General features: G+C 46.9%; 1 protein-coding gene across 4 annotated transcripts in view; it reads right to left on the reverse strand.

The window, feature by feature from the left end:
* Window positions 1-16,340, reverse strand: part of nckap1 (NCK-associated protein 1) — a 109,207-nt gene that overhangs the window by 20,474 nt on the left and 72,393 nt on the right. For all 4 annotated transcript variants that reach the window (XM_017722895.2, XM_017722898.2, XM_017722897.2 and 1 more), the window contains 2 exons: window positions 3,370-3,489; window positions 214-353 (listed from right to left, as the gene is read on the reverse strand). In XM_017722895.2, coding sequence (XP_017578384.1) covers window positions 214-353; window positions 3,370-3,489 — 260 coding nt within the window. The remainder of the gene's footprint in view (window positions 1-213; window positions 354-3,369; window positions 3,490-16,340) is intronic.

Genomic DNA, 16,340 nt, shown 5'->3' on the forward strand with positions numbered 1-16,340 from the left:
TTGGCTCTAAGCTTTGAAAATCTAACAATGGGCTTTTACTTTATAAAGAACATTTTGCTGATCCTTATCACTGTACATCCACTTTGATTTTCACTGGTTTGCAAACAAAGTTGTGACATTTTAGTCCTGAAAAGGTACTAAAACAAATAGACACACAGCACACTCTCCACTCCAGTGTGGGGGTGTCCCATGGAGAGCTGTGGAGCTGCTTACTTGGTGACGAGGAGTCTGTTTTTCCTCATGCTCTCCACTCCGGGCTTCTCTCTCTCAGGCTCTCCCTTCTTCCCCGTCTGCTTCTTCGACTTCTTGTTCACGGCCTGACTGATGGTCTTGGCGCAGTGTTTTGGCAGTAGCTGCAGGAGTGGGAGAGGGGAACAGGAGAAGTCCCCCGCTTTTTAACATCCATAAACCCAACGAGCAAGCAGACATGAGTGCTGTGCTTAGAAAGAGTTATGAGTGCTTGTCTTGTTTGCTTATGTTATTGCAAAAACAAGACAAGGAGAGATTTCCCTGAGCATTAGCTGGGTCATTAGCTGAAGAGGAGGATGAGGAGGAGGAGGAGGTGATGATGCCCCATGGACTGGCAGAGGAGGAAAACATCTGGGGAAGTTTTGCTTTCCTAAAGCTACACACACACTCAAACAGAGAAAACAGGGGAAGAGGTTGCGAAGAGGTGGATTTGTTCCACATAACGCTGCAGAAACCCTGCAGCGTTTACAAAAGTAAACTTTTCTTAGCTCCTGACAACGTGCCAGTTAATTATAAGAAAAGTTGGCGTATTTCTTCTCAATGTTTGGCAGCTCTGTGTGTGTGTGTGTGTGTGTGTGTGTGTGTGTGTGGCTGCGCAGGGGACATGGATTATGATTATGATGAGGGCTGAGGTTGGGTCAGGACACTGAAGAGTCAGAGACTGGGAAAGAGTCATAGACAGAGTTATAGGCATGATTAGGGTCAGGGTGAGGATACTAGCCTAGATGCACAGGGTTAGGTTTATAGCTGGGCTTGAGTGTGGGCTTGATGGGTTCTATCTGGATTTGACAGTGGTAAGTAGAGGTATAAATGGGTCTGAGGGCAGTCTGAGGTGGTCTAGCAGAGTTTCAGAGGGGTTTGAGGTGGTCTAGCAGAGTTCAAGGAGGGTCTGACGTGGTATAGCAGAGTCTGAGGAGGGTTTGAGGTGGTATAGCAGAGTCTGAGGAGGGTTTGATGTGGTATAGCAGAGTCTGAGAGGGGTTTGATGTGGTACAGCAGAGTCTGAGAGGGGTTTGATGTGGTACAGAAGAGTCTGAGAGGGGTTTGATGTGGTGTAGCAGAGTCTGAGAGGGGTTTGATGTGGTACAGCAGAGTCTGAGAGGGGTTTGATGTGGTGTAGCAGAGTCTGAGGAGGGTTTGAGGTGGTATAGCAGAGTCTGAGGAGGGTTTGAGGTGGTGTAGCAGTGTCTAAGAGGGGTTTGATGTGGTATAGCAGAGTTTGAGAGGGGTTTGAGGTGGTGTAGCAGTGTCTAAGAGGGGTTTGATGTGGTATAGCAGAGTTTGAGAGCGGTTTGAGGTGGTACAGCAGAGTCTGAGAGGGGTTTGAGGTGGTGTAGCAGAGTCTGAGAGGGGTTTGAGGTGGGATAGCAGAGTCTGAGAGGGGTCTGAGGTTGGATAGCAGAGTCTGAGAGGGGTTTGAGGTGGGATAGCAGAGTCTGAGAGGGGTTTGATGTGGTACAGCAGAGTCTGAGAGGGGTTTGATGTGGTGTAGCAGAGTCTGAGGAGGGTTTGAGGTGGTGTAGCAGTGTCTAAGAGGGGTTTGATGTGGTATAGCAGAGTTTGAGAGGGGTTTGAGGTGGTACAGCAGAGTCTGAGAGGGGTTTGATGTGGTATAGCAGAGTTTGAGAGGGGTTTGAGGTGGTCTAGCAGAGTTCAAGGAGGGTCTGACGTGGTATAGCAGAGTTTGAGAGGGGTTTGAGGTGGTACAGCAGAGTCTGAGAGGGGTTTGAGGTGGTACAGCAGAGTCTGAGAGGGGTTTGAGGTGGGATAGCAGAGTCTGAGAGGGGTTTGAGGTGGGATAGCAGAGTCTGAGAGGGGTTTGAGGTGGGATAGCAGAGTCTGAGAGGGGTTTGAGGTGGGATAGCAGAGTCTGAGAGGGGTTTGAGATGGTGTAGCAGAGTTTGAGAGGGGTTTGAGATGGTGTAGCAGAGTCTGAGAGGGGTTTGATGTGGTGTAGCAGAGTCTGAGAGGGGTTTGATGTGGTGTAGCAGAGTCTGAGAGGGGTTTGATGTGGTACAGCAGAGTCTGAGAGGGGTTTGATGTGGTACAGCAGAGTTTGAGAGGGGTTTGAGGTGGTGTAGCAGAGTCTGAGAGGGGTTTGATGTGGTGTAGCAGAGTCTGAGGAGGGTTTGAGGTGGTATAGCCAAGTCTGAGAGGGGTTTGAGGTGGGATAGCAAAGTCTGAGAGGGGTTTGAGGTGGTAGAGTAGTGCATGAGGATGTTTGAGGTGGTACTGCAGGGTTTGCACGGGTGCAGAGCTTGGTTTAAGGTGGTACACCTGGGTTGGAGGCGCTACAGGCGGATTGGGCTAGTTGAAGTGAGAGGTTTGGGGAAATAGGTATGGCATAGGCGGGTCGGGTGTTGGAGGTGGTTGAGATGGTCTTAAGGGCTTTAAAGGGCAATATAGATTGTTTGGAGGGGCTACAGCCTGGTTTGATGGGATATTTGAGGTGGTATGGCAGAGTCTAAGAGGGATTTGAGGTGGCAGAGCAGAGTCTGAGGAGGGTCTAAGGTGGTATTGCAGTTTGAGGAAGGCTTGATGTTGTATAGCTGTGTTTGAGGAGGGTCTGATGTTAGCACTTGGGGGAGTTTAGATGGTATAGTTGGGCTTCTGGATGTTTGAGATGCAGATTAGTTAGAGATGGTATAGCTGGGTTTAAGAAGAATTTAAGGTGTTATACATTGGTTTGAAGTGGTGTAGCTTCAAGGAGTTTCAAGGAGATTTGAGGTGGTACAGTTGGGTCTGAGAGGCATTTAAGGTATTATTGGTAAATCTGAGGTCGAATAGATGGGTTTGAGGCGAGTGTGAAATTGTAAAGTTGAGTTTACTCCTGGGTTGATTAATGTGTGTTGTTCCCGATATTCAAGACAATTAAATAATATATGAACTTTGCAGGACTGCAACTAGACACACCACCAGTGAGAAAGAGTGGAATATGAACTTTGACTCACTTGGGTGTGGTCACTTATACCCAGCGTACCAATAAACAAATTGCTGCTCTTAACTCTGACCCTGGGAGTGGTTTGCTCCGGTCCAGAGAAGTGGTTGGAATTTGGAAGTGGGTAAGAAAATGGCTATGGCTATGGAAAAAAAGATTGTGGTCAGGGTGATGTTACTGACCTGGTCACTCAGGGTGCATTGCTCTGTGCAGATGTCTGTAATGAGGTTGCGAGCTTGCTTGGCCATCTCATCCAGGAACATGTTACAGAGAGACAGGCTGCGGTCTCCAATATGGTGTCTCTGCAAAAGTGAATTATAGAGAACGACGCTTAGGTGGGGGACAAATGTTTGAGTGAGATCCATGTCTGAAATTTATGGCTTCTGAAAGGACCCTCATGCACGCATTAGTCGTATGTCCACACACTGGATGTATATCTGATATAGTAGCACGTATTAAATCCTGAGAGAGAAAGAAAATCAAAAGAGAAGGAAAAGAACTATAAGAGAGCAATAAAAGCCCTGCTTCTGGCCTCAGGTTGTGGTTTATGGAGACACATCAGAACTCACGACTCCATTCCTGCCATTCAAACCACAGGCAAAATCCCGCACACATGGATCTGATGGATCTGCCACTGTGGGTAAAGGCTCAGGTGGAGGAGCCAGCTGCAAATAACATGTTCAAGTCAAACGCGAGGGCGACACTGACCCTCGCAGAAGCTTCCTGATCTGTTAGTGTTACTATAAACCGCTTAAAAAAAAAAAAAGCTTCTGTGTTAGGAATGGAAATATTCCTGGAAACTTTTTAGTGCTTTTCCAACATAAACAAAGCCTGCAGCTGTCCAAAGCTGTGCGAAAGTGGACATAGGAAGAGGCACATTTTGGAGACGTGCTGAGAGAGGGACTTTCGTGTTTGAACAAGGGAAACCCAAGCCTTCTATGCCTCAATAAATCTCTTTTATTCCTCTAAAAGCTCCGAGGCAGCCCGGCCGGCGTGGTCCCTGCTCTCCTCCACTCACATGCCCTGCGTGAGCGCGCTCGTTTTCGCGCTCATGTTGGTGCCGTTTTGTCAACCGATTAGGAGGAAAAACACACAGGCTGTTTACTGGGTCTGGTTGGGTACTGGAGGGCAACGGTATTTAACAGGAACAAACACAGAGTGAATAAGCCAAGCAGCCCAGGGAACAGGGGAATGTGCTGTGCGGCAGACAAGTGAGCGTGTTGGGACCGTGGGCCTGGGGGAGCGCGGCTAACTGCTCTAGCGTACGGTTCAATTAGACGCTGAATAAATCAGACTTTTCAGCGCCTCCCCCCCTTTTTCCCATGACGGATCCTGATCTTCTCACTTTCAGTACGAGGTCCTCCTGTACTCTCATACATGGGGGAGAGAGAGAGAGGGAGAGAGAGAGAGAGAGAGAGAGAGAGAGAGAGAAAATGGAAATGTGCTAGGTAGAGTGAGACAGAGTGACAGGAAGAATTTAAAAAAGTGTAACAGGAGAGAAGAGAGACAGAAAGGAGAAAGAGGCCAATGCAAATGACAGACAGAAAGAAGAATGAAAAAGAGGGGAAAAGTAATAAAAATGAGACAAAGTTCTAGAGACAGAAAGTGAGTAAGAAACCAACAAGGAGAGAGTACATAAAGACAGAGCGAGACGGAGAGAGAGAGAGATGTAGAGAGAGAGAGAGATGTAGAGAGAGAGATGTAGAGAGAGAGATGTAGAGAGAGATGTAGAGAGAGAGAGAGAGATGTAGAGAGAGAGAGAGAGAGAGAGAGATGTAGAGAGAGAGAGAGATGTAGAGAGAGAGATGTAGAGAGAGAGAGATGTAGAGAGAGAGAGAGAGATGTAGAGAGAGAGAGAGAGAGAGAGAGAGAGAGAGAGAGAGAGAGAGAGAGAGAGAGAGGGAGGTGGAGAGAGAGAGAGATGTGGAGAGAGAGAGAGAGAGAGAGATGTAGAGAGAGAGAGAGAGAGAGAGAGATGTAGAGAGAGAGAGAGAGAGAGAGAGAGAGAGAGAGAGAGAGAGAGATGTAGAGATAGAGAGAGAGAGAGATGTAGAGAGAGAGAGAGACAGAGAGAGATGTAGAGAGAGAGAGAGAGATGTAGAGAGAGAGAGAGAGAGATGTAGAGAGAGAGAGAGAGAGAGAGACAGAGAGAGATGTAGAGAGAGAGAGAGAGAGAGAGAGAGAGAGAGATGTAGAGAGAGAGAGAGACAGAGAGAGATGTGGAGAGAGAGAGAGATGTAGAGAGAGAGAGATGTAGAGAGAGAGAGAGAGAGAGAGAGAGATGTGGAGAGAGAGAGAGAGAGAGAGAGAGAGATGTGGAGAGAGAGAGAGAGAGAGAGGTGGAGAGAGAGAGAGGTGGAGAGAGAGAGAGATGTAGAGAGAGAGAGAGAGAGAGAGAGAGAGAGAGATGTAGAGAGAGAGAGAGAGAGAGAGAGAGAGAGAGAGATGTAGAGATAGAGAGAGAGAGAGATGTAGAGAGAGAGAGAGAGACAGAGAGAGATGTAGAGAGAGAGAGAGAGAGATGTAGAGATAGAGAGAGAGAGAGATGTAGAGAGAGAGAGAGAGAGAGAGACAGAGAGAGATGTAGAGAGAGAGAGAGAGAGAGAGAGAGATGTAGAGAGAGAGAGAGACAGAGAGAGATGTGGAGAGAGAGAGAGATGTAGAGAGAGAGAGATGTAGAGAGAGAGAGATGTAGAGAGAGAGAGAGAGAGAGAGAGAGATGTGGAGAGAGAGAGAGAGAGAGAGAGATGTAGAGAGAGAGAGAGAGAGAGAGAGAGAGAGAGAGATGTAGAGAGAGAGAGAGAGAGAGAGAGAGAGAGAGATGTAGAGATAGAGAGAGAGAGAGATGTAGAGAGAGAGAGAGACAGAGAGAGATGTAGAGAGAGAGAGAGAGAGAGATGTAGAGATAGAGAGAGAGAGAGATGTAGAGAGAGAGAGAGAGAGAGAGATGTAGAGAGAGAGAGAGAGAGAGAGAGAGAGATGTAGAGAGAGAGAGAGACAGAGAGAGATGTGGAGAGAGAGAGAGATGTAGAGAGAGAGAGATGTAGAGAGAGAGAGAGAGAGAGAGAGATGTGGAGAGAGAGAGAGAGAGAGAGAGAGAGAGATGTAGAGAGAGAGAGAGAGAGATGTAGAGAGAGAGAGAGAGAGAGATGTAGAGAGAGAGAGAGAGAGAGAGAGAGAGAGAGAGAGAGAGAGAGATGTAGAGAGAGAGAGAGAGAGAGAGAGAGAGAGAGAGATGTAGAGAGAGAGAGAGAGAGAGAGAGAGAGAGAGAGAGAGAGAGAGATGTAGAGATAGAGAGAGAGAGAGATGTAGAGAGAGAGAGAGACAGAGAGAGATGTAGAGAGAGAGAGAGAGAGAGAGAGAGATGTAGAGAGAGAGAGAGACAGAGAGAGATGTGGAGAGAGAGAGAGATGTAGAGAGAGAGAGATGTAGAGAGAGAGAGAGACAGAGAGAGATGTGGAGAGAGAGAGAGATGTAGAGAGAGAGAGATGTAGAGAGAGAGAGAGAGAGAGAGAGAGAGAGAGAGAGATGTAGAGAGAGAGAGAGAGAGAGATGTAGAGAGAGAGAGAGAGAGATGTAGAGAGAGAGAGAGAGAGAGATGTAGAGAGAGAGAGAGAGATGTAGAGATAGAGAGATGTAGAGAGAGAGAGAGAGAGAGAGAGAGAGAGAGAGAGAGAGAGAGAGAGAGAGAGATGTGGAGAGAGAGAGAGAGAGAGAGAGAGAGAGAGAGAGAGAGAGAGAGAGAGAGAGAGAGAGAGAGATGTAGAGAGAGAGAGAGATGTGGAGAGAGAGAGAGAGAGATGTAGAGAGAGAGAGAGAGAGAGATGTAGAGAGAGAGAGAGAGATGTAGAGAGAGAGAGAGATGTGGAGAGAGAGAGAGAGAGATGTAGAGAGAGAGAGAGAGATGTAGAGAGAGAGAGAGAGAGATGTAGAGAGAGAGAGAGATGTGGAGAGAGAGAGAGAGAGAGAGAGAGAGATGTGGAGAGAGAGAGAGAGAGAGAGAGATGTAGAGAGAGAGAGAGATGTGGAGAGAGAGAGAGAGAGAGAGAGAGAGATGTGGAGAGAGAGAGAGAGAGAGAGAGATGTAGAGAGAGAGAGAGATGTGGAGAGAGAGAGAGAGAGAGAGAGAGAGAGAGAGAGAGAGAGAGAGAGAGAGAGAGAGATGTACCCTACACACCCTAATTGACCTACATGTGAAACAGAACCAAAATAAAATCTTTGCATGTTTTATTGATTTCAAAAAAGCTTTTGATACCATTTGGCACAACGGCCTATTTTACAGAGTTCTTGAAAGCGGTGTAGGGGGTAAAACATATGACATTATTAAATCTATGTATACAAATAATAAGTGCAGCATAAAGATTGGAAACAAACAAACAGAGTTCTTTTCTCAGGAGCGTGGAGTGAGACAGGGCTGCTGCTTAAGCCCAACACTGTTTAACATCTACATTGACGAATTGGCCACAGCCTTAGAGCGCTCTGCAGCACCCGGTCTCACTCTGCACGACTCAGAAATCAAGTTCCTGCTCTACGCCGACGACCTGGTTCTGCTGTCCCCCACAGAGCAGGGCCTACAGCAGCACCTGGACCTGCTGGAGCAGTACTGCCAGACCTGGGCCCTGGCAGTGAACCTAAACAAGACCAAAACTATCATTTTCCAAAAGAGATCCAGATCTCAGGGAAGCACTTCCTGCTTCACACTAGGGACACATAAATTAAACAGCTGTAAAGAGAAGAACTATTTAGGACTGAAGATTAGTTCAACTGGAAACTTCAGTCCAGCAGTTAATGAGCTGAGAGAGAAAGCATGCAGAGCATTCTACGCCATCAAACGACAAATTCCTGTTCAAATACTAATCCGGATCTGGCTCAAATTATTCCAATCAATTATAGAACTCATTCTCCTATATGGTAGTGAGGTATGGGGGACACTCTCAAATCATAATTTTGACCAATGGGAGAAACATCCCACAGAAATGATGCACACCGAATTCTGTAAAAATATCCTACAAGTGCCCTGAAAAGCAACAAACAACGCCTGCAGAGCTGAATTAGGACAATACCCCCTATTACTCAAAATTCAAAAAAGAATTATTAAATATTGGCTACACCTACAAAACAGTGACCCCCACTCCTATCACCATAAAGCCCTGCAATGCCAAGAGCGGAGCAAAGAAAAGAGTTCCCTCACACAGCTGGTCCTGACGCTGAGTTCACTAACACACACTAACACTGTTACACGTCAGGACCAGTCTGTAGTACAAACAATCAGACCAAACCAAATTTTAACACTTCAAAAACAAAACTACATCTCCCACTGGAACACACAGACACAAGCACAGAGCAGAATGCAGTGCTATCTGGCCCTAAAACGTCAGTATACTGTAGCGGAGTACCTGAGCACAGTGACTGACCTCAAACACAGAACCTCAGTGACCACAGCCTGGCCGTGCAGACCGGCCGCTATAGACAGTCCTGGCTGCCTAAAGAGCAGAGAGTGTGTCAGCTGTGCAGCAGCAATGCTGTAGAAACAGAGCTGCACTTCCTCACAGAGTGTGAGAAATTCAAAGAGCTGCGGGAAATTTACTTTAAACAGTTTGAGAAAATTCACCCCCAGTTTAAACGTCTCTCTGCTGACCTCACACTGCCCCTCCTGCTAGGAGAACAGAGAGACAGCAGCACCCTGGCAGCACGGTACGTTACAGCCTGCCACAACATGAGAGACAGTGAGTGACCCACCCAAACACAACATATACACACACACACACACACACACACACACACACACACACACCAGTTGCCCTGATTGTAAATATCTTTTATTTGTAAACATTTAATGTATATATTATATCTTTGTATGATTGTGTTACAGTATCACTAACTAATTTTAAACTTAATTGTTATTATAATTATTATTTTAATTGTTTAATGTTCAGAAAGTTAATCTGTGTTGTTTTTGATGATGCTTTGGCAATACTGTATCTGACTATGGTCATGCCAATAAAGCTTACTGAATTGAATTGAAAATTGAGAGAGAGATGTGGAGAGAGAGATGTGGAGAGAGAGATGTGGGGAGAGAGATGTGGGGAGAGAGATGTGGGGAGAGAGATGTGGAGAGAGAGATGTGGAGAGAGAGATGTGGAGAGAGAGATGTGGAGAGAGAGATGTGGAGAGAGAGATGTGGAGAGAGAGATGTGGGGAGAGAGATGTGGGGAGAGAGATGTGGAGAGAGATGTGGAGAGAGAGATGTGGAGAGAGAGATGTAGAGAGATGTAGAGAGATGTAGAGAGAGAGATGTGGGGAGAGAGATGTGGAGAGAGAGATGTGGAGAGAGAGATGTAGAGAGATGTAGAGAGATGTAGAGAGAGAGATGTGGGGAGAGAGATGTGGAGAGATGTAGAGAGAGAGATGTGGAGAGAGAGATGTAGAGAGATGTAGAGAGAGAGATGTGGAGAGAGATGTGGAGAGAGATGTGGAGAGAGAGATGTGGGGAGAGAGATGTGGGGAGAGAGATGTGGGGAGAGAGATGTGGAGAGAGAGATGTGGAGAGAGAGATGTGGAGAGAGAGATGTGGAGAGAGAGATGTGGAGAGAGAGATGTGGAGAAAGAGATGTGGAGAGAGAGATGTGGAGAGAGAGATGTGGAGAGAGAGATGTGGAGAAAGAGATGTGGAGAGAGAGCTGTGGAGAGAGCTGTAGAGAGAGAGATGTAGAGAGATGTAGAGAGAGAGAGATGTGGAGAGAGATGTGGAGAGAGAGATGTGGAGAGAGCTGTAAAGAGAGAGATGTAGAGAGATGTGGAGAGAGAGAGAGAGATGTGGAGAGAGAGATGTGGAGAGAGAGATGTGGAGAGAGAGATGTGGAGAGAGAGAGATGTGGAGAGAGAGAGATGTGGAGAGAGAGATATAGAGAGAGAGATGTAGAGAGAGAGAGATGTAGAGAGAGAGATGTGGAGAGAGAGATGTGGGGAAAGAGATGTGGGGAGAGAGATGTGGAGAGAGAGAGATGTAGAGAGATGTAGAGAGAGAGATGTGGAGAGAGAGATGTGGAGAGAGAGATGTGGAGAGAGAGATGTGGAGAGAGAGATGTGGGGAGAGAGATGTGGGGAGAGAGATGTGGGGAGAGAGATGTGGGGAGAGAGATGTAGAGAGATGTAGAGAGAGAGATGTAGAGAGATGTAGAGAGAGAGAGAGATGTGGAGAGAGAGATGTGGGGAGAGAGATGTGGGGAGAGAGATGTGGGGAGAGAGATGTGGGGAGAGAGATGTGGGGAGAGAGATGTGTGGAGAGAGATGTGTGGAGAGAGATGTGTGGAGAGAGATGTGTGGAGAGAGAGATGTGGAGAGAGATGTGTGGAGAGAGAGATGTGGAGAGAGAGATGTGGGGAGAGAGATGTGGGGAGAGAGATGTGGGGAGAGAGATGTGGGGAGAGAGCTGTAGAGAGAGAGATGTAGAGAGAGAGAGATGTGGAGAGAGATGTGGAGAGAGAGATGTGGAGAGAGCTGTAGAGAGAGAGATGTAGAGAGATGTGGAGAGAGAGAGAGAGATGTGGAGAGAGAGATGTGGAGAGAGAGATGTGGAGAGAGAGAGATGTGGAGAGAGAGATATAGAGAGAGAGATGTGGAGAGAGAGAGATGTAGAGAGATGTAGAGAGAGAGATGTGGAGAGAGATGTGGAGAGAGAGATGTGGAGAGAGAGATGTGGGGAGAGAGATGTGGGGAGAGAGATGTGGGGAGAGAGATGTGGGGAGAGAGATGTGGAGAGAGAGATGTAGAGAGATGTAGAGAGAGAGAGATGTAGAGAGAGAGATGTAGAGAGAGAGATGTAGAGAGATGTAGAGAGAGAGAGATGTGGAGAGAGAGATGTGGAGAGAGATGTGGAGAGAGAGAGATGTGGAGAGAGAGATGTGGAGAGAGATGTGGAGAGAGAGATGTGGAGAGAGAGATGTGGAGAGAGAGATGTAGAGAGATGTAGAGAGAGAGAGATGTGGAGAGAGAGATGTGGAGAGAGAGATGTGGAGAGAGCTGTAGAGAGAGAGATGTAGAGAGAGAGATGTAGAGAGATGTGGAGAGAGAGAGAGATGTAGAGAGATGTGGAGAGAGAGAGAGATGTGGAGAGATGTAGAGAGAGATGTAGAGAGAGAGATGTAGAGAGAGAGAGAGATGTAGAGAGAGAGATGTAGAGAGAGAGATGTAGAGAGATGTAGAGAGAGAGATGTAGAGAGAGAGATGTGGAGAGATGTAGAGAGAGAGAGAGATGTAGAGAGAGAGAGAGATGTAGAGAGAGAGATGTGGAGAGATGTAGAGAGAGAGATGTAGAGAGATGTGGAGAGAGAGATGTGGAGAGAGAGAGATGTAGAGAGAGAGATGTGGAGAGATGTAGAGAGAGAGATGTAGAGAGATGTAGAGAGAGAGATGTGGAGAGAGAGATGTGGAGAGAGAGATGTGGAGAGAGAGATGTGGAGAGAGATGTGGAGAGAGATGTGGAGAGAGAGATGTAGAGAGAGAGAGATGTAGAGAGAGAGAGATGTAGAGAGATGTAGAGAGAGAGATGTGGAGAGAGAGATGTGGGGAGAGAGAGATGTGGAGAGAGAGAGATGTAGAGAGAGAGATGTGGAGAGAGAGATGTGGAGAGAGAGATGTGGAGAGAGAGAGAGATGTAGAGAGATGTAGAGAGAGAGATGTGGGGAGAGAGAGATGTGGAGAGAGAGATGTGGAGAGAGAGATGTGGAGAGAGAGATGTGGAGAGAGATGTAGCGAGAGAGATGTAGCGAGAGAGAGAGATGTAGAGAGATGTAGAGAGATATGTGGAGAGAGAGATGTGGAGAGAGAGGGAGGGAGGAGAGAGATGTAGAGAGAGATGTAAAGAGAGAGAGAGAGGAGAGAGAGAGAGATGTAAAGAGAGAGGAGAGAGATGTAGAGAGAGAGAGATGTAAAGAGAGATGTAGAGAGAGAGAGAGGTAGAGAGAGAGAGATGTAGAGAGAGAGAGAGAGATGTAGAGAGAGAGATGTAGAGAGAGAGAGAGAGAGAGAGAGATGTAGAGAGAGATGAGAGAGAGAGAGAGAGAGAGAGAGATGTAGAGAGAGAGAGAGAGAGAGAGAGAGAGATGTAGAGAGAGAGAGAGAGAGAGAGAGATGTAGAGAGAGAGAGAGATGTAGAGAGAGAGAGAGAGAGATGTAGAGAGAGAGAGAGAGAGAGAGAGAGAGAGAGAGATGTAGAGAGAGAGAGAGAGAGAGAGAGAGAGAGAGATGTAGAGAGAGAGAGAGAGATGTAGAGAGAGAGAGAGAGAGAGATGTAGAGAGAGATGTAGAGAGAGAGAGAGAGATGTAGAGAGAGAGAGAGAGAGAGAGATGTAGAGAGAGAGAGAGAGAGAGAGAGAGAGAGAGAGAGAGAGAGAGATGTAGAGAGAGAGAGAGAGAGAGAGAGAGAGATGTAGAGAGAGAGATGTAGAGAGAGAGAGAGAGATGTAGAGAGAGAGAGAGAGATGTAGAGAGAGAGAGAGAGAGAGAGAGAGAGATGTAGAGAGAGAGAGATGTAGAGAGAGAGATGTAGAGAGAGAGATGTAGAGAGAGAGAGAGAGAGAGATGTAGAGAGAGAGAGAGAGATGTAGAGAGAGAGAGAGAGATGTAGAGAGAGAGAGAGAGATGTAGAGAGAGAGAGAGAGAGATGTAGAGAGAGAGAGAGAGAGAGATGTAGAGAGAGAGAGAGAGAGAGAGAGAGAGATGTAGAGAGAGAGAGAGAGAGAGAGAGAGAGAGAGAGAGAGAGAGATGTAGAGAGAGAGAGAGAGAGAGAGAGAGAGAGATGTAGAGAGAGAGAGAGAGATGTAGAGAGAGAGAGAGATGTAGAGAGAGAGATGTAGAGAGAGATGTAGAGAGAGAGAGAGAGAGAGAGAGAGAGAGAGAGAGAGAGAGAGAGATGTGGAGAGAGAGAGAGAGAGATGTAGAGAGAGAGAGAGAGAGAGAGAGATGTAGAGAGAGAGAGATGTAGAGAGAGAGAGAGAGAGATGTAGAGAGAGATGTAGAGAGAGAGAGAGAGAGAGAGAGAGAGAGATGTAGAGAGAGAGAGAGAGAGAGAGAGAGATGTAGAGAGAGAGAGAGAGAGAGAGAGAGAGAGAGAGAGAGAGAGAGAGAGAGAGAGATGTAGAGAGAGAGAGAGAGAGAGAGAGAGAGAGAGAGAGAGAGAGAGAGAGAGAGAGGGAGAGAGAGAGAGATGTAGAGAGAGAGAGAGAGAGATGTAGAGAGAGATGTAGAGAGAGAGATGTAGAGAGATGTAGAGAGAGATGTAGAGAGAGAGAGAGAGAGAGAGAGAGAGAGATGTAGAGAGAGAGAGAGAGAGAGAGAGAGAGAGAGAGAGAGAGAGAGAGAGAGAGAGATGTAGAGAGAGAGAGAGAGAGAGAGAGAGAGAGAGAGAGAGATGGAGAGAGAGAGAGAGAGAGAGAGAGAGAGAGAGAGAGAGAGAGAGAGAGAGAGAGAGAGAGAGAGAGAGAGATGTAGAGAGAGAGAGAGAGATGTAGAGAGAGAGATGTAGAGAGAGATGTAGAGAGAGAGAGAGAGATGTGGAGAGAGAGAGAGAGAGATGTGGAGAGAGAGAGATGTGGAGAGAGATGTGGAGAGAGAGATGTGGAGAGAGAGATGTGGAGAGAGAGAGAGATGTAGAGAGATGTAGAGAGAGAGATGTGGAGAGAGAGAGATGTGGAGAGAGAGATGTGGAGAGAGAGATGTGGAGAGAGAGATGTGGAGAGAGATGTAGCGAGAGAGATGTAGCGAGAGAGAGAGATGTAGAGAGATGTAGAGAGATATGTGGAGAGAGAGATGTGGAGAGAGAGGGAGGGAGGAGAGAGATGTAGAGAGAGATGTAAAGAGAGAGAGAGAGGAGAGAGAGAGAGATGTAAAGAGAGAGGAGAGAGATGTAGAGAGAGAGAGATGCAAAAGAGAGATGTAAAGAGAGAGAGAGGTAGAGAGAGAGAGATGTAGAGAGAGAGAGATGTAGAGAGAGATGTAGAGAGAGAGATGTAGAGAGATGTAGAGAGAGATGTAGAGAGAGAGAGAGAGATGTAGAGAGAGAGAGAGAGAGAGAGAGAGAGAGAGAGATGTAGAGAGAGAGAGAGAGAGAGAGAGAGAGAGAGAGAGAGAGAGAGAGAGAGAGAGAGAGAGAGAGAGAGAGAGAGAGAGAGAGAGAGAGATGTAGAGAGAGAGAGAGATGTAGAGAGAGAGATGTAGAGAGAGATGTAGAGAGAGAGAGAGAGAGAGAGAGAGAGAGAGAGAGATGTGGAGAGAGAGAGAGATGTAGAGAGAGAGAGAGAGAGAGAGAGATGTAGAGAGAGAGAGATGTAGAGAGAGAGAGAGAGAGATGTAGAGAGAGATGTAGAGAGAGAGAGAGAGAGAGAGAGAGAGAGAGAGAGAGAGAGAGATGTAGAGAGAGAGAGAGAGAGAGAGATGTAGAGAGAGAGAGAGAGAGAGAGAGAGAGAGAGAGAGAGAGAGAGAGAGAGAGATGTAGAGAGAGAGAGAGAGAGAGAGAGAGAGAGAGAGATGTAGAGAGAGAGAGAGAGAGAGAGAGAGAGAGAGAGAGAGAGAGAGAGAGAGAGAGAGAGGGAGAGAGAGAGAGATGTAGAGAGAGAGAGAGAGAGATGTAGAGAGAGATGTAGAGAGAGAGATGTAGAGAGATGTAGAGAGAGATGTAGAGAGAGAGAGAGAGATGTAGAGAGAGAGAGAGAGAGAGAGAGAGAGAGAGAGAGAGAGAGAGAGAGAGAGAGAGAGAGATGTAGAGAGAGAGAGAGATGTAGAGAGATGTAGAGAGAGAGATGTAGAGAGAGAGAGAGATGTAGAGAGAGAGAGAGAGAGAGAGAGAGAGAGAGAGAGAGAGAGAGAGAGAGATGTAGAGAGAGAGATGTAGAGAGAGATGTAGAGAGAGAGAGAGAGAGAGAGAGAGAGAGAGAGAGAGAGAGATGTGGAGAGAGAGAGAGAGAGAGATGTAGAGAGAGAGAGAGAGAGAGATGTAGAGAGAGAGAGATGTAGAGAGAGAGAGAGAGAGAGAGATGTAGAGAGAGATGTAGAGAGAGAGAGAGAGAGAGAGAGAGAGAGAGAGAGAGATGTAGAGAGAGAGAGAGAGAGAGAGAGATGTAGAGAGAGAGAGAGAGAGAGAGAGAGAGAGAGATGTAGAGAGAGAGAGAGAGAGAGATGTAGAGAGAGAGAGAGAGAGAGATGTAGAGAGAGAGAGAGATGTAGAGAGAGAGAGAGAGAGAGAGAGAGAGAGATGTAGAGAGAGAGAGAGATGTAGAGAGAGAGATGTAGAGAGAGATGTAGAGAGAGAGAGAGAGAGAGAGAGAGAGAGAGAGAGAGAGAGAGAGATGTGGAGAGAGAGAGAGAGATGTAGAGAGAGAGAGAGATGTAGAGAGAGAGAGAGAGAGAGAGAGATGTAGAGAGAGAGAGAGAGAGAGAGAGAGAGAGAGAGAGATGTGGAGAGATGTAGAGAGAGAGAGAGAGATGTAGAGAGAGAGATGTAGAGAGAGAGAGAGAGAGAGAGAGAGAGAGAGAGATGTAGAGAGAGAGAGATGTAGAGAGAGAGAGAGAGAGAGATGTGGAGAGATGTAGAGAGAGAGAGATGTAGAGAGAGAGAGAGAGAGAGATGTGGAGAGATGTAGAGAGAGAGAGATGTAGAGAGAGAGAGAGAGAGAGAGAGAGAGAGAGATGTAGAGAGAGAGATGTAGAGAGAGAGAGAGAGAGAGAGAGAGAGAGAGAGAAATGTAGAGAGAGAGAGAGATGTAGAGAGAGAGAGAGAGAGAGAGATGTAGAGAGAGAGAGAGATGTAGAGAGAGAGAGAGAGAGATGTGGAGAGATGTAGAGAGAGAGATGTAGAGAGAGAGAGAGAGAGAGAGAGAGATGTAGAGAGAGAGATGTAGAGAGAGAGAGAGAGAGAGATGTAGAGAGAGAGAGAGAGATGTAGAGAGAGAGAGAGAGAGAGATGTAGAGAGAGAGAGAGAGAGAGAGAGAGAGAGAGAGAGAGAGATGTAGAGAGAGAGATGTAGAGAGAGAGAGATGTAGAGAGAGAGAGAGATGTAGAGAGAGAGAGATGTAGAGAGAGATGTAGAGAGAGATGTAGAGAGAGAGAGAGAGAGAGAGAGATGTAGAGAGAGAGAGAGAGAGAGAGAGAGAG

The sequence above is a fragment of the Pygocentrus nattereri genome, chromosome 6 (assembly GCF_015220715.1).
Source record: "Pygocentrus nattereri isolate fPygNat1 chromosome 6, fPygNat1.pri, whole genome shotgun sequence".
Taxonomy (NCBI): Eukaryota; Metazoa; Chordata; class Actinopteri; order Characiformes; family Serrasalmidae; genus Pygocentrus; species Pygocentrus nattereri.